This window comes from Panthera tigris, chromosome A1, assembly GCF_018350195.1.
Source record: "Panthera tigris isolate Pti1 chromosome A1, P.tigris_Pti1_mat1.1, whole genome shotgun sequence".
NCBI lineage: Eukaryota > Metazoa > Chordata > Mammalia > Carnivora > Felidae > Panthera > Panthera tigris.
Genome location: NC_056660.1, coordinates 70,726,320 through 70,745,293, shown reverse-complemented (window position 1 = coordinate 70,745,293; position 18,974 = coordinate 70,726,320). Strand labels below are relative to the sequence as shown.

Sequence of the window (18,974 nt, the reverse complement as noted above, 5' to 3'; positions counted from 1 at the left end):
CCTAACAATTCCTAAGATTTAAAGAATAGGTAATGAAGTAACAGGCAAGTTTTCCTCAAGAAGAGCAAAATTCAGGCAATTCTAATTATACACTTAAGTTAACCTCAAATGAAAATTAACACTGAGGGAAGTTCAAAAGAGAAAAAAGTCACAGAAAGTATAGAGAAGTCAGAACAAAGAAGTATGTGTTGGCCATGAGAGAGAAGGAGGGTTATGAAAAGTATTCAAAATTCCTTAAATGAAGAAGTATTTGGTTGTAATTGTCAACTGGTAAATGGTGGCCCAATTGCCTAGTCAAGGCAGAAGGTGTCCCCAAAGATGACCCAACCAACATACCTAACATGTAACAGCACTGAAATTTACAAAATCCCACCATATGCATGATCCTGTTCCTTAATACTCCACTCTCATTTTATAGAGAAGGCATATGAGTTACAAAGAAGAGGTATTTGGTGAGTGAACATTAAGAGTATCTAATAATCAGGGGTGCCTGGGTGGCTCAGTCAGTTAAGTGTCTGACTTCGGCTCAGGCCATGATCTCACAATCTTGTGAGCTCGAGTCTGGTGTCGGGCTCTGTGCTGACAGCTCAGAGCCTGGAGCCTGCTTCAGATTCAGCCTGTCTCTCTCTCTCTCTCTCTCTCTCTCTCTCTCTCCCCCCCCTCCCTCCCTCCCTCCCTCTCTCTCCCTCTCTCTCTCTGCCCTTCCCCTGATGGTGCACTCTCTCTAAAGAAAAAAAAAAAAAAAGAAAGAAAAAGAAAATTTTAATTAAAAAAAGAATAATATTCAAATAATGTTTTTTGTAATTTTGCAAAATTAGCGTGATTTTACGAAACATCTTTATTAAATGCATCAAGTCTTGGGGCACCTGGGTGGCTCAGTCAGTTAAGCACCTGACAGGCTCAGGTCATGATCTTGCAGCTCATGGGTTCTGGCCTTGCATCAGGCTCTGTGCAGGCTCTGTCTCCAGCTCTCTCTGTCCCTCCCCTGCTCACAGACTGTCTCTCTCTCTCTCTCTCTCTAATATAAACATTAAAAAAAGAAAAAAGAAAAAAATAAATAAATACATCAAATCTAACCCAACAAATGTTACAAGACTTGGTTTGGGAACGCTCTCTTTGGTAAGCAGAACCTATTTGATTCAACTCAACAGAGTAGTTTAGGTGTAACTACCTGTTGAATTATGAGGAAATTGCCCTGTTATATAAAACTGAGTTTCATAATGGTATTTGGCATAACAGATCCCTGTTCGGTTTGTTGTTATTCCAGCCTGAAAGTATAACAGATGCCATTATTTTTGGTTGTGCTCTTTCGGTTCAGAGAGCTTCCTTGTCCAGAACAGAATCTAGCATACATCTATTAAAATTCTGATGCTCTACCTTCTGAGAATACAGGATTTCAAAATAAAGATCTAAAGTTATTAGATTTTGATCCACAGCACTCAAAGATAAAAAGCACATTGGGAAATGGGCCCCAACATAGGATTCCTGTAAACTCACCTTGAAAATAATGGCTATATTCAAGTGTGGCAGTAAAAACTGAAGAGATTCTATTATAGAGCTTCCCCGAGCTTCCCAACACAAATAACTAGATGAAGAAAGGATAATGGTTTTATGTTATGGGCTGAACTGTGTCCCCCCTCTTCCCCCATTTCATATGTTTAAGCCCTAACCCCTAGTACCTCAGAATATGACTGTATTTGGAGACAGGGTCTTCAAAGAGGCAATTAACTTCAAATGAGGTCATTAGGGTGGGCCCTAATCCCACATGACTAATGTCCTTAAAAGAAGAGATTAGGGGGGCGCCTGGGTGAGTCAGTCGGTTAAGTGTCCGACTTCAGCTCAGGTCATGATCTCGCTGTCTGTGGGTTCAAGCCCCACTTCGGGCTCTGTGCTGACAGCTCAGAGCCTGGAGCCTGCTTCAGATTCTGTGTCTCCCTTGCTCTCTGCCCCTCCCATGCTTGCGCTCTGTCTCTGTCTCTCAGCAATAAACATTAAAAAAAATTTTTTTTTAATGTTCTTTTTTTGAAAAAAAGAAGAAGAAATTAGGACACGAACACACAGCACAGAAGACAGACCATGGGAAGACACAGAGACAAGATGGCCATCTGCAGGCCACAGAGAGAGGCCACCAGAAGAAACCAACACTGTGAACATCTTCATTTTAGACTTCTAGCCAGAACTATGAGAAAATAAATTTCTGCTGGTTATGCTAAGTGAAATAAGTCAGGCAGAGAAAGACAGATACCATATGTTTTCACTCATATGTGGATCCTGAGAAACTTAACAGAAGACCAGGGAGTAGGGGAAGGGGGAAAAAAAGTTACAGAGAGGGAAGGAGGCAAACCATAAGAGACTCTTAAATACTGAGAACAAACTGAGGGTTGATGGGGGTGGGGGAGAGGGGGAAGCGGGTGACAGGCATTGAGGAGGGCACCTGTTGGGATGAGCACTGGGTGTTGTATGGTGTTGTCAAAACCAATTTGACAATAAATTATACATTAAAAAAATTTTTTTCTTCTGGTTAGGCCACCCTGTCTGTGGCACGTTGTTACAGTAGCTCTAGGAAACTAACACAGGAACAAATTTGAAAAATTAAAATCTAGGTAAGAGTCCAGAACTCAAAGACACCAAAATAGTCTTTCAATAGTAGACACCACAATATGCTTTCAAACAAAAACCTAAGTGAAGGTATCTGACCAGTTTACCTATTCACATCTGAGTAATAGAAACTTCTTTCCTTCAACTTTCTAATAAGACTCAATAAATATAAAGGGAAAATATAGCATAGCCTACACTGTATTCTCAGTTTCATATGAGACTGGCTTCAAATATTCCAGAACACTCCAGTTCTGGCTTACTCTAAGCCAGTCTGTGAACCTTGGCCTGACTTTAAAAATAATCAAAAAGGTCAACTTCTGCCCATATCTAAAATGTCCCTTCTGGCAAAAATGTAATTTTACAAATTAGTTACAAATCCATTTTCCCTATTAATTTATCCTAATTGCATCAATTATTCTTTCAATCAACACTCTAACTTCAAAGAAGACCGAACTCTTTTAGTATGGACAATCCTGAATATCTTTAAAATCCAAAACTGCTCTGAAATTAGAATATGGTATTTGTCAGTTACAGTCAATTCTTAGAAATCAGAATTTGGATTGCAATAATTCTTAATTTTTAAATAAGTGAAATAACAAAGAGGAAAAATCAATTTAGAGTTTCTAAAATCCTTCTGCAATATAAAGATACCACATGGTGCAGAATTATCTGATGGGAGGTGGGGGTGTCTCGTCTCCATAGAATCTCATCAATTCCACTTCACTTTCTCTTCCATCCCATTGTGAAAGTAGATTCTGATTTCACTGTGGCAATCACATATGAGCAACTAACTAAAATCTAACAAAAGTGGGAGAATTCAGCTGTCTTTTCTTAAGGATATGGAATAGGCAGCCAGCTGACCACACCTGGGCGTTCACTACTGTAAGATATTATTCCTTTCTACTTGACAGTGTTCCAGTTCTTATCATCTTTGTAGACTACATAAAGGCTGTCTTCCCAAAGAACTAAAATCTATAAACAACCTACGCTTGGAAATTAGCAATTATACACACACACGAATTTGCAAAGGTATATTCAGGGTCCTAACATTAATCTTCTAGAAAAAGGTCTAAGCAAAAATAACGTATGAATGTAACAAACACTTTTACCCATCAGCTTCATTTTTACATTTCCAAGTCTTCTTCTATTCTCCTAGTCTCTTGCACAAATATCCTTATGATAAAAAGATACCTTTCAAAGTGGTTTATTGCAAGTATATTTGTTCATTTGCAACAATGTTTCTGCAGTTAACAGACAAAAGAATAATTTAAAAAGTTATTAATTTGTGGCTCAGTTTGCCATTTGAAAAAAATGACTACTGACAAGCTTTCCTAATAATGACAATAGTAATAGTAAACACGTTAACCACATTTAACAAACATAGCATGCAGAATATCATGGTGAAATTCTCAGGAAGAAGGAGTGTTTAGTCTAAATCAGGCACTTTTCTGAGCATTTTAAATGCATTAACTCATTTAATGCCCATAATCCTATAGAGCACATGCTACAGTTACTGTCCCTTTATAGATGCAGGTAATGAAGCATAGCAAAGTTAAGGAATTTCCTCATAGTCCTACAACCAGGAAGGAGTAGAGCTAGGATTTACTTGCGCTAATCAGAATAGAGGATGTTTGCAATTAATGAAAACAATGAATAAAGGACTTGCCCATTAGTCAGCTATAGCTGTTATGAACCATTTTAGGGTCTAGAACCTCACTAAATTTCTCTCTAGAAAAGCATGCATCCAATTTCAGAGGGTCCACAGATTCCTCCAAAGCTGCTTAACGATATCCAGGTAACCCTGGTTAAATATTTCTGCTTTGGAAGATGGCCAAACCAGCACCGCTCCACTCCAAATCCCATGGTCTCTATTTCCCCCAGAGTCAGTGAGCAGTTCAGGATACTGCAAACAGTGATGAAGAGCAGGTGGCTGTGGTCTCCCGTGGGCTGGGGGACACCTGGAGGCCAGCTTCAGAGATCCCCAGGAAAAGATATGAAAGAAGAGGTCAGGGAGACAGCTTGGCCTGCAGAGATCTATGCTGCCAGAAAACAAAGTCGCTAAAGGCTCCAGGAGAGTCCCTGATCACTCGGCTAACAAGTCTGAGTAGTGAATGAATATTAGCTGGATTCTCCTGGAGACGAAGAGAACACGAAGAGATATATGCTCTTCCTGACCTCAGGAGTAGATAAGGCTGTGTCTTCAACCACTCGAAGGACTGCTGCCACTTTGAATATTACAACAAACAGAACTCAGTAGTGAACCCAAAATCAACTACAGTAAAGCCACGGGAGGCAGCTTACCCATCAGGGACAGGCCAATCATTCAGAATAATGACTATAGATACCTAGTGAAACAGAGCAGCTGAGGAACAGGAGGAAAAAAAAAAGCAATGGGGCATTTAGAAACTTCAAGGGTAGTAACACATGCACACATACCCCCATGCTCAAGGGGAATTTCTGGGATAAAATAACACGATTTCCCAACTATGCAACTTAGTTGAATACTTTAAGGAAAAGATGTAGCCATTAGAACTCGAATTAGAAGCCTGGAAGAGCAACATAAATATCAAATAACAGAACACAAGAGCACCTGTTTGGCTCAGTCAGTTAAGTGTCCAACTTTGGCTCAGGTCATAATCGCTCGTGAGTTCGAGCCCCACGTTGGGCTCTGTGCTGACAGCTCAGAGCCTGGAGCCTGCTTCAGATTCTTTGTCTCCCTCTGTCTCTCTGCCCCTTCCCTTCTCACACTGTCTCCCTCAAAAATAAATGTTAAAAAATTTTTTTAAAATTAAACCCTTTAAACAAGACAAAGATATGATATAATGATACAAGGTACACAATGCAAGTAAAATGTCATAAACATATACCTACCATATACAGATATAGATATATAGATAAATATGCAAAGTAAACATTGCTTAAAATGCAAGGACAACTTGCTGCAGAATGAATATAGATGTACACTGAAGTAGTAACAGATGAAATTACATAATGTCTGAGATTTTTGTTAAAATACTCCATCTAAAAGGGACAAAAGCAAGGCTTATATAAAACAATATGAGCAAAGTAAACACAAAGCTAGGTTACAGATTCACGGGACTTTACCATACCACTCTTGCTCTTCTTAGGACTTTTGTATGTTTGACAATTTCCATGCATAAAAGAGACAGAAAAACTGACACATGGAGGAAGAAAAAGAAGGAAGGGATGGGGGCGGGTGGGGAAGGAAAGAAATAAGAAAGACGGAAAGAGCCAAGGAAAGAAATGCAAGAAGGTCCTGAATGCAAGAATTTTTAGAGCAGTGAAACTACTCTGCATGACACTGTAATGGTGGATACATGTCATCAAATATTTGTCAAAACCCACTGAATGTACAACACCAAGAATGAACCCTAATGTAAATTACTGGTTAATAACAATGTGTCAACACTGGTTCATCGATTGTAACAAATATACCACACTAATACAAAACATTAATAATAGGGGGAACTAAGGCTGGATGGGTAAAAGGGTATATAGGAACTCTTTGTACTTCCTACTCATCTTTCTGTAAACCTAAAACTTCTCTAAAAGATAAAATATATTTTTATTTACTTACTTATTTTTGAGAGAGAAGGTGAGGGAGGGGCAGAAAGAGAGGGAGAGCAAGAATCCCAAGCAGGCTCAAGGCTGTCAGCATGGAAACCAATACAGGGCTCAATCCCATAAACCGTGAAGGTCATGACCTGAGCCAAACACTTAACCAACTGAGCCACCCAGGCATCCCTGTTTTTTTAAATTATGATGAGAAATTCTACGTATCTCTTTCTAAATCAAATAGATCCAATAAAAAAAAAAAAAAAGAACTCGGGCACCTGAGTGGCTCAGTTGGTTAAGCATCCAACTTCAGCTCAGGTCATGATCTCATGGTTCATGAGTTTGAGCTCCACATCAGGCTCTGCGCTGAGAGATTGTCTCCCTTTCTCTCTGCCTCTCCCCTGCTCATGCTCTCTTACACACACACAAAATAAATAAATACACTTAAAAAGTATTTTAAAAAATCTAGAAGAACATGAATAAATCATTAACCTTCAATAATCTTGATTATGAATAGATCATATTACCTCATAAAGTATTGACAGTCTACCACAAAAGGAATTAGAAAGTTGTTTAAAGACCTACCACTGAGAAAGATACCAATACAAATGGATTCACATCTGAGTTTTAATATTTAAGGAACACATATTGCCTATTACCTATACAATATTCTCACAGTTTCAAAAAATACATATAATATTAAGTCTGGTAAAGACAGTATTTAAAAAAATAAAAATTCAAAATCATTATAATTAGCTCACAAAATCCAGTAAAACACCAAAAGGAAAAACATTATGTCTAATTAAAATTTATTATAGGAATATAAAGCAAAAGTATCAAAAGAATTCACAATGTTAATAAAAGATAAAAGCTATTTTTCCTTATTAGTAGTAATTGGTAGACAACTAACAGTTTTGGCCACAACTAGAGACAAAGGTAAGATCTTGCAAATTTCTAGAGGGAGAATTTTTTTTTTAATTTTTTAAATATTTATTTTTGAAGGAGAGCGAGACAGAGTCTGAGCAGGGGAGGGGCAAAGAGAGTGGGAAACACAGAATCCGAAGTAGGCTCCAGCCTCTGAGTTGTCAGCACAGAGCCTGATGCGGGGCTCGAACCCACGAGCTGTGAGATCATGGCCTGAGCTAAAGTCAGACACTTAACTGACTAATCCACCCAGGCGCCCCAAGAGGGAGAAAAATTTTTCAAACAAATGGTCAAGAATCAGAATACATCTCAATATCAAAAGTCGAAACTAAAAGAAAGCCGAAAAAGGTCTTCAAGACACTAACAGAAAGTTAATTCTAATCCAGAATTCTATACTCAAAATTCTAGAAAAAAACACAGGAGAAAGTCTTTGTGACCTCAGGTTAGACAAAGAATGCTCAGGTACGACACCAAAAGCACAATCCATAAATGAGGAAAAAATAGTAAACTGGGCTTTAATGAGTAAAAAACTTATGTTTCAAAAGACACCATTAAGAAAATAGAAAGACAAGCCACAAACTGGGAGAAAATACCTAGAAATTGCATATCTGTATCAAGAATGTATAAAGAATTCTTACAGGGGCAGCTGGCTGGCTCAGTTAGTGGAGTGTGCAACTCTTGATCTCAAGGTTGTGAGTTTGAGCCCCACAATGGGTGTAGAGATAACTTAAATAAAATCTTTAAAAAAAATAATAATTCCACAGCTCAGTAATAATAAGGTAAACCAATTTAAAATTAGGCAAAGGATATGATTAGACGCTTTAACTAAAGGAGATAACATGACTGACCAATAAGCACCCAGAGATTTGATATCACTAAGCATTAGGGAATAGCAAATTAAACCCCAAAGAGATAGCATTTTGTATCCACTAGAATGGCTATCACGAAAAAGACAATTAAAAAGTACCTATTCGGAAGGATATGGAAATGTAGAGAAACTGAAACTCTTACACATTATTCATGGAAATGTAAAATGGTGCAGCCACTTTACAGCTGTCCAGACAGCTGGACAGTTTGATAATTTACCACACAACAAACAATTCCATTCTATGTATCTACCCAAGAGTAATTAAATAATTTGTCCAAACTCTTATACCTCAATCATCATAGCAGCATTATTCACAATAGCCAAAAAGTGGACGCAATTAAAATATCCACAAACTTATAAGTAGGGAAGTAAAATATAGGATATCCACACAATGGAATACTATTCAGCAATTAGAACAGACTACTGAAACACACTACACCATAAATAAACCTCAAAAACATGCTAAGAAGTCAGAAACAAAAGACCATATATTGTTTGATCTCACGTATACAAAGTGTCCAGAAATATAAAATATGGAAACTACAGAAACAAAGTAAATTAACAGTTGTCTGGGAGTGGGGATGTAAAAAGGAATGACTACAGGGGCACCTGGCTAGCTCAGTCATTAGAGTATCCAACTCTTGATCTCGGGGTCGTGAATTTGAGCCCCACATCGGGTGTGGAGATTACTTTAAAAAAATAAAATCTTTTAAAAAAAGAAAAGAAATGGCTTCAAATGTGCACAGGTAACTTTATGGGGTGATAGAAATGTTCTATAGAATGATTCTGATGTTAGTAGCACAACTCTGTATATTTATTTAAATTTTACTGACTTGTCTTAGTCCGTTTGGGACACTGTAACAGAATAACATGGACTGAGTGGCTTATAAAAAACAGAAACTTATTTTTCACAGTTCTGAGGTTGAGAAGTCCAAGATCAAGGTGCCAGCCAATTCAATGTCTGATGAGAGTCACTTTCCAATTCATACATGGGAGTCTTCTTTCTCACTGTCCTCACATGACAGAAGGGAGAAGGTTGCTCTCTAGGGTCTCTTTTACGAGGTCACAAATTCCATTAGTGAGGCCTCCACCCTTGTAACCTAATCATCTCCCAAAAGCCTCACCTCCAAATACCATCACCTTGGGAGTTATGTTTTAACATACGAATTTTGGAGGGATACAAACATTCACTCTACTGAGTTTGTATACTTAAAATGGATGAATGTTACGATATGCACATTACACCACAATAAAAACTATTGGGTTTTTTCCCCACAATAAGTTAATACAGAGTCATCTGCACTCATGCAAATTCTCATATAATTTAGGTCCTGTGCACTAGTTCTTAGGAAGCTACCTTTTAAAGATGTGTTCCAGGAAAAAAGGGAATAAACGAATGTTTACGACAAAAATGCAGGAGAAAAGAGATCCAAAAAAGGGAAGTGTAAGGAATCTTCAAGACAAAGTAGGGAAATCTCAGCTAAAAAGTCAAAATGCAAATGTAGAAGGCAACCAGTCCAGACTACAGTAAGTCAAAAGGAACCAACTATTTCTACCAAAAAGTAAAACTGACAGAAAACTCAATGTGCTTGCAAATACTCAAACATGGGACAAGTTTTTGGATAAATAAGTGATAGGCACACAGAAAACTAAGCAAACAAAGACAATTTTTAACAGTAAAGAAAAACTGGTGCAAGAAAGTGAAAGTAATCTTAGGTGACAACAGGACTGCTGTGAATAGTGTTCACACTGTGGTCATAATAAAATCCCAAACACTGAGCTAACCCAAATCATGACATAGTAGACTAGAAAGATGGGAAATGTGCATTTGTGCAGAGGGTGTGGACAAAGTGAGATGCTGACAGAAGAAAATGGGAAATCAAGAAAGACCTGTGTACATGTAGTGATTAAGAAGATATAAAAAATATTAAAAGAATCAGCTAAATTAATTCGAATTGGTCAGAGCCATCAATACGAGGCTCCCCTGTGAGGGAGGGGCAATAACTGTCCCTAAACAAAAGCAAAGAACAAGCAAGAGCTTTCCTCCTGCTCTTCTTTCCCTAGCAGCACTGGCTGTTCCCTCCCTACAGCTATAGTTCCCCACACAGATCAGTTTAAAGAGCCTTCTCTCTTCCAAGTGATTTCTCATCTCTCCTTTCTCTATTTCCTTTTCCTCTTTCTTTCTTTCTGTTTTCTTAGTGAATTTTGGTAGTTACTCAAGGGTTGGTATTGGATCAAAAGTCCAGTAACATGCTAATTCAGCTATCTCAAACCCCAGAATTTTATACCCAGGTGAAAGGAAATTTTTCAGTTATAAACACAACCTTACCACCCATCTAAGAACTCAGAAAATACACCATGGATACCTCTCAAAAATAAGTCCTTGGTTTTAAAAGAAAGAAAAAGAAGAACATATAACCATAAGATGAATCAAAATGAAGAACTGATTAATCATGAGGCTATGGAAAGATGCTGCTGGTGACCATAAAAACAAGTTAAAATACAAAAAGGGAAGACACTAGGAGAGTTCTGCTACAGAAATGTTACAGTAATATAAAATAATAAAAATAGCAAAAATGAAGAGTTAGGGGGAAAAGACAGCAGAATTAAATATAAATATGCCAATTTCCATTCATTTTTGTAAAAGGGAAACAATATATTCTTTCAAATTAAAGTATGAAGAAATATGATGACAAAAACATAAATGGTTTTAATAACCATTTTTCTTATTAAGAACATCTTTTAAGGACTTAATATCTCTGGAAAATTAGAAACATTTATCTAATAGTTCAGCAATTTCATCATTTTAATCTTTTTCTTTGGTTAAATATAAACGAAATAAGTGAATTCTAAAACATCATATAAAAAAATAAGAGTAATGAGAAAGGAACAGTCCTGCTGGATATTGTGTTATAACACAGAGATAGAACATCCCAAACCGTGTGGTACTAGCACATGATTAAACAGAAAGGTTAAAAAAGAAAACAGATCTACATACATATGAGAATTCATGATATAATTAAGGTGACTTCCAATTACTACATAAAAGAAAAATTATTCAAAGATGGTTGTGACAATCAGGTAGCCATTTTTTAAATAGATAAAATCAGGGGCGCCTGAGTGGCTCAGTCGGTTAAGCGGCCGACTTCGGCTCAGGTCATAATCTCGCAGTCCGTGAGATCGAGCCCCGCGTCGGGCTCTGTGCTGACAGCTCAGGGCCTGAAGCCTGTTTCGGATTCTGTGTCTCCCTCTCTCTGACCCTCCCCCGTTCATGCTCTGTCTCTCTCTGTCTCAAAAATAAATAAACGTTAAAAAAATAATAAAAAAATTAAAAAAAAAGATAAATAGATAAAATCAAATTTCAGATGAAGTGAAAACTTCACCAGGAAAGATGAAATAAGTACTAAAAGAAAACATGTAAGAAAAATATTTAATTTATGAATGAGTAGGAAAAGCCTAAGTATGTTATAACACCAAAAATAAGATATTTAAAATGCAACTGTAAGACTTAAAACAAAAAATATCTACATAGGAAGAAAAAACAATATACCAAGTCAAAGAGGCAAGAGGTGAAGAAGGAAAAATAACAAATCACACCTGGTTTTGTTTTGTTTTAATCCACATTTATTTGGTAATCTTGCCAAGAAACAAATGGTTTGTAGATGGGAGAAGAAACCAATTATTTAGTCATAGAACATGTTAGCACTATTCCCCACATCTCAATTCCATATAAGGCAATGTGATAAAGGCCTTATTTCCCTGCGCATGCAGAAGAGTAAGAAGCACAGGAGAGGAACCCCAAAACTATTAAATTCAGGGCTTATGTAAGAGTTGATGCCATATCTGCCCTTCCTTGACCCTGAGGAGAGTGAGCCAACCTGGCTCTAATGTACACCTATCTTTCTGAGGGAAGGGGAAATTCAAATGGCTCTGAGGAAAAATAAGACTCTCTCCAGTTCTGTCTTAAAGTTGCTATCCTTCGGGGCGCCTGGGTGGCTCAGTCGGTTAAGCGTCCGACTTCAGCTCAGGTCACGATCTCGCGGTCCGTGAGTTCGAGCCCCGCGTCGGGCTCTGGGCTGACGGCTCAGAGCCTGGAGCCTGCTTCCGATTCTGTGTCTCCCTCTCTCTCTGCCCCTCCCCCGTTCATGCTCTGTCTCTGTCTCAAAAATAAATAAAACGTTAAAAAAAAATTTTTTTTTTAAAAAAGTTGCTATCCTTCAATCTAGGCACGAACGGTCTTTCTTTGACTAGAAAGCCCTCACTCTAGGGGAGCTCCTGGGTGGCTCAGTCGGTTGAGCGGCTGACTCGGTTTTGGCTCAGGTCACGATCTCACAGTTTGTGGGTTTGAGCCCCGCATTTGGCTCTGTGCTGACAGTGAGGAGCCTACTTGGGATTCTGTCTCTCCCCCTCTCTCTGCCTCTCTAACAAAATAAATAAGTAAACTTAAAAAAAAAAAAAAAAAAGGCAAGCCCTCACTCTATAGAAAGGTGAAAAATATTCACAGAGCATTGCTTCCTCTTAATATCACAAATGCCTAATTGCCTAAAAAAAATAAAGGACACCTACAATAACAAAAGGCTAAGGATCTAATAGTCAATTCAAAGAAAAGGGAATGTGAATCAGTATGTGAAGAAAAATTCAACCTCACTCATAAGAAGGAAAATGAAAATGAGATGCTATTTTTCACTATTAGACAAAGGCAGAAAGTCAAAGATCCTTTTGGTCAGGGAATAAAGAAATAAGCTCTCCTATAAAAGATACCAATAATACTTAACTAAATTACTAAAGCTCACATTTCCCCAGCAATTCTACTTCCACATGTGCAAAATGATGATGTACAGGATCATTCATAATCGCAATATTTGTGATAGCAAAATCCTGGAAAAACTGCCAACAGGAAACTGGTGAAATTCTAGGACTGTACAGCTACAACTAAATGTTAAAAATCATAAAAAAAGAAGATAATGCTTTAAGTTAGATATGGAACACTACCAAAGATGCGTTGTTAAGTAAAACAAAGGATGCTTCCAGAGGAAAATTAAATGGTTGAAATAAAAACGTGGTATGGAGAGTTATTTTTCCAATGTATACTCTTTTGAACCATTTGGAATTTTGTTAAACCAAATATTGCCAATTCTTAGTTTTATCATTAAGATACGAAACTAAAACTATTCAAGCAGAATTACATACAACTTCGTTAATTAAAATGGCATTTTAACAAAATCACGTTTTTTGGTCTTCCGTAAGGAGAGAAGGAAACATCTATACAGGTATGTGTGTGTGAGTAGATGTATATGTGAGCTTCTACTACAGGAAATGAGACATTTCAAGCAAAAGGAATGACATGATAAAGGTACACAGAGGTAACACAGAATAGCACACTTGGGAAAGAAAGGACTCTCTCCTAACTAGTATATCAAGAATAACAGTGGCAGGAAAGAGGACTCTGAGGGAAGGTGGAGAATACAGAAAAAAGGAACCGTAACGGGGAAGCATTTGAATTTTTTCATTAAGCAACAGAAAACTAATGACTGTGAAAACAATCAAACATATACAAGGACAGCATAGATAATTCTGACATATAAATTCTGACCAGACTGAGAACAAAGCCAGTCAACTGAACCAAGCATTCATGCACCAAAAGTGGTGACTTTCTCAGTGTCGCACCTCTTTAAGGAGAAACTATATTTGTATTTCAAATTTCGCTCCAAAAAAAAAAAAAATCAAGCAATGTGATGCTACTCACATTTCTGTTAACCAGAAAAAAGCGTGTTAAGTTCTGAAGCTGGAAAAAGTGATAGCCCAATCAAGATATTTCAAGGAAGAAAACAAAACAAAAAAAAAAGAACACAGAAAATTATAGCCCTCCAGGCTCAAAATGAAACACTAATTAGAGATAACATGTATCTTAGAAGATAAAGAATTTGGTGAATGTGCCTTAAGTATTATAATTTAAGGTTAGTAAAGAAATTTGAAAGAGAAAATCTATTACAAGAACATTTGAATTGTTTAAATATCAGAAAGAAGTCTCTGAAATATGTAAGAATGGCTTTCTGAATACGATGAAATTCAAGGTTCTTTTTTCATGTTCCCATTCAGTTACAGCTTCCACCAAGAAATATCCCAACACACATGCTTCTAGAAAATCAAAATTAATTTGTCTAATAACTGACAGGATTACAGTCACTGGAAGTCAACACACATAAAAAAATAATAATAAAACATTAAATGGGAAAGACAAATGGATGAAAGTGTGATATTAAATAGCATAAAATTAGGTACTATCAGATATAATAGGATAAAACTTGTCACAAAATTAATTTTTTAAATTCATTTATAATTTTTTTCTGGGAGTACCAGAACAGAACTTGCTGACAAGCTATCTAAGACATAAACTGTAAACATAAGTAGTTAATGACTTTGATCAACTGCATAGCATCATTTGACATAATACCAACTTTCAGAGGTCTTATACCAAAACAACCATGGGGGGGCCAACTTGGAAAAACTTTCGGATTGAGATAGATGAGCCAGGAACAAATAAAACACACGCGCGTGCGCACGCGCGCGCGCACACACACGAATAAAGTGTCCTGAAGACAACACTTGTTTTTAATTTTGTAAATTCTGATAATTACCCTAAACAATCTAGTAGCTCTTGCGTCTGTAATAAAATACAAATGTCTTCTGGTCACTTTAAATTCCCTTCAGAAATCATATTACAAACTAGTATTCCCATCATGATATGATAAAGTCTCCATTTTAATAAAAAACGTGATTTCCCAGCTAATTATCTAATTAGACATACTTCGTTACAAAGACATTATTTTTAATCAAAATCAAATTAATCTCCAAAACACAAAATTCTGTCACTCTTAAAGGTATTCACACCAATAAACTACAGGCTAAAAAAGTGATTTCAAACACAAGTATCTTAAGTTTTTAGCAACAACTGCTAAGGTAAATACATACACAAACTCAACAAATATTTACAACATTGGTCTGAAACGCATCTAGATACCATAAATTCTGCCATAATAAATGAAATCCAATCCCACAGTGTAATCTTATCATGTTGAAAAAAGAAGCAAGGTATAAAAAGTTACATATCATATGATCCTGGCTGATTCAGTCGGGATTCAGTCAGAATAGGAAATAGCTCTAGAAGGATGGAGAAGGGATCCTTAGAAGGGGAAGAAGTTGGGCAGGGGGTGTAAGAAGCTGGCATTTTGGTTCTTCAAGATCCATTTGATGCTTCCATGGGTTTTTGCTATAGTAATTTTTCAACTTTAAATTTGTGTTTTATGTACTTTTCTGAATGTGTATTTTAGTTTACAGCTTAAATAAAAGAAAAAGGGGAAGAAGGAATAAAAGCCACCAGTCCTCCTAGACCTTGACTGGAACAGAGGAAGTATGTCTCTAATGTCAAGAATTCCACCAGGAATGCAAGCTGGTGCAGCCACTCTAGAAAACAGTATGGAGGTTCCTTAAAAAACTAAAAATAGAACTACCCTACGACCCAGCAATTGCACTACTAGGCATTTATCTAAGGGATACAGGTGTGCTATTTTGAAGGGACACATGCACCCCCATGTTTACAGCAGCACTATCGACAACAGCCAAAGTATGGAAAGAGCCCAAATGTCCATCGATGGATGAATGGATAAAGAAGATGCGGTATATATATACAATGGAGTACTACTCGGCAATCAAAAAGAATGAAATCTTGCCATTTGCAGCTATGTGGATGGAACTGGGAGGGTATTATACTAAGTGAAAATAGTCAATCAGAGAAAGACAAAAATCATATGACTTCACTCATATGAGGACTTTAAGAGACAAAACAGATGAACATAGGGAAGGGAAACAAAAATAATATAAAAACAGGGAGGGGGACAAAACAGAAGAGACTCATGGAGAACAAACTGAGGGTTACAGGAGGGGTTGTAGGAGGGAGGCTGGGCTAAATGGGTAAGGGGCACTAAGGAATCTGCTCCTGAAACCATTGTTGCACTATATGCTAACTAATTTGGATGTAAATTTTAAAAAATAAAACAAGTTAAAAGAAAAAAAAGAAAAGGAAAAAAAAAGAGTTCCAGGGTGGCAGCCTGACTTCTCAACCTCATCATGGTGGCAGTTCCTTTAGAAGCCAGGCTGGTTGGTCTAGTTCTAAGAGCCATTCCTGAAAGTTACTCTAGGGACCCTTCCTCCCTCCATCTCTTCCAAAGATTTGTAAGCACTTAATCCCTTTCTGTTTATCACACCCACAGCAGTTCTCTCAACAGGACATGAACCCTGACTAATACAGGTCATCAAGAGAGGTTAGGGGAAAAAACCCAAGTGAAATTCCCAATATGGCATATTAACGGTAACAAAGCAGAAGGCCTAGACACTGACCATTAAATTACCCTGTTACTTATCTATCATTCCCAACACATGTCTTAGCACAAGCATAAACATGAAATCTTTAGGACTTTATGAAGTTGACTTGTAAGTTTCATGAAAACAAAAATGGGTGGGAGAAGAGGGTCAAGTATAGAGGCGTGGTGAGGAATGAAAAACAGTTACCTGGAGTCTCGTATTCATTTCCAAAAAATAAAAATTCTTCTTTGAGTCCACAAGGAATTCTACGGTTCCAGCAGAGGAATATTTTACTGCTTTGGCGAGAGCTACGGCTTGTTCTCCCATCGCTCTTCGAGTCTCAGAATCCAGAAAAATGCTGCCAATACAGAAAGATTAATCAACATTTTGAACAAAAGTAATCTTTTGTGTGCACCGTATAAAAATTTTCTTAGAGTTTACTCAGGTTATGATCTCTATCAATTTAAGATTTTATATTATATGCTTTACAAGTGTTTATAACATGTGCTTTTTGTGTTATTAAGCCTAACATGTTTAAATAAGTCAGCTTCAGATTTTTCATAAAACTAATATTTGAACTTTCCACATTATGCTGCAACTTCCATCAGTTTTCGCACAAGTAGTTGTTTCCAACTAGTAAAACTTAAACACATATATTCAAATCTACGCAAGCTAAAATTGGGAGATGTGCCTTCAGTGAAAGGCGAAAGATTTATGCGATTTGAAGAGAAACCAGAGCATGAGATGTGCCTTCAGAAGAACACGTGTGGTGGATGAACTACCTTCCGGCATGTGTTACAGCACTGCCGACTGGGGCTATGAGATCAGTATTAATGAACCAACAACATGCATTTAGCAAGGTGTCTTTCAACAGGAACACACATAAAACAAGGTTATGTCAGGACATTTTCATCAAGGTTATGTAGGGATTAAAATGACCCAACTAGAGGCTCACAGAACGTAACTCTGGGTCTCCCCTAGGAACAATGCTTCAGTATTCACTAATTCAGTGTTCACAGGGACTCTATAAAACATAACTACCACATATAACAAGAACTCATTGTACATGTAATAAATCCTCAAAACTTTTGTTTCACAATACCAAAATAACCCTCCAGCAGGCAAATAAACCTGAAATGTCTTCAATAAACCGTAAAGAAGTAAAAAATACTCAGAGCGATAAGCAACCTCATCACTGCACTCAAAACACAGCAGTAAAGTCAAAATCTAGAAACTGAAACCTACATATTACACTTACTTTACTTTTTCACAAATAATAATACACAAATACCTATCAAGTATAATGATCAGTTCCCATTTTTTTTGTTTGTATTTGTTTTCTTTTTGCTTCCTATGGCTTTAAATTTTCCTTTTTTTCTCTCAAGGAATAGGTGAGTTCAAACAAAAACTTACATTTCCAGAGAAAGAGAGAGAAATGCAACAAAAATAATGATTCAAGTTTCCTAGTCTGTGAAAGGTTTTTTCCCCCACTCAACCTGAGTGAATTTTAAATAAAAAATTAGTCATATTAGAAGCAATAAGAAGATAGCACCAAATTATAAAAGCAGTGTGTCAGAGACTACTATTATTCTACCAGGAATCCTTGTCCCCTTCTACACAACTAGAAGAATTTTAGCAGGACACACAGTTACTTAATTTAAAAAAGACTTTTCCCGGGGTGCCTGGGTGGCTCAGTCGGTTAAGCATCCGACTTCGGCTCAGGTCATGATCTCACGGCTTGTGGGTTTGAGCCCTACATCAGGCTCCTGGAACCTGCTTCCGATTCTCTCTCTCTGCCCTTTCCCTGCACATGTGCGCACGCGCGCGCTCTCTCTCTCTGTGTCTCTCTCTCAAAAATAAACATTAAAAATTAAAAAAAAAAAGACTTTTCCCAACTTCCCAGCAAAGTGCCTAACTCCAGATCACCACCAAGTTAGCACGGGTAAATTTAGGGATCCTTCCTAAAGATACAGATAAACATTGCTTTTGCCTTTTCTTCTTCCTTCCTTCTTACATCCTGATCCTGGGCCATGAGACAGGGGTAGGCCATGTGCAGGCTGCAGTGGGCTGTTCTTCAAGCTAAGCGTCCCAAGAAAACAGAAGTGGAAGCTGGCAGTTTCTTAAGGCCCCTTCAGGCAGCATCACTTCTACACAGTCTATTGCTCAAACAGTCACAGAACACAAAACCAGGGGGAAGGTACACAGATCCCTACCCCTACTCCTCAACAGGAGAAGTGGCAAAAAACTTGGGAACCATGTTTTAAAACCACTATACTATACCATATATTTAAAAACCAGGGGCACCTGGGTGGCTCAGTCAGTTAAACGCCCAACTTTAGCTCATGGCTCTTGAATTTGAGCCCCGCGACGGGCTCTATGATGACAGCTCAGAGCCTGGAGCCTGCTTCGGATTCTGTGTCTCCTCCTTTCTCTGCCCCTCCCCTTCTCATGCTCTGTCTCTCTCCTTAAAAGATAAATACACGTTAAAAGTAAATAAATAAAAACCATTATAATTGAAGTAGGATTTGCTTTTTGCCATTACCCTGTGATTAAAAATCTGCTCATAGCCACATCTACTTTTTACAGAAACTATACACATATATCAAGGCACACTGGCTATGACAAAGTTATAATTGGCTATACTCCT

General features: G+C 37.5%; 1 protein-coding gene across 4 annotated transcripts in view; it reads right to left on the bottom strand.

The window, feature by feature from the left end:
- The window catches only part of PCCA (propionyl-CoA carboxylase subunit alpha), a 477,968-nt gene that overhangs the window by 226,094 nt on the left and 232,900 nt on the right, over positions 1–18,974 (bottom strand). For all 4 annotated transcript variants that reach the window (XM_042979710.1, XM_042979700.1, XM_042979707.1 and 1 more), the window contains one exon: positions 16,535–16,685. In XM_042979710.1, coding sequence (XP_042835644.1) covers positions 16,535–16,685 — 151 coding nt within the window. The remainder of the gene's footprint in view (positions 1–16,534; positions 16,686–18,974) is intronic.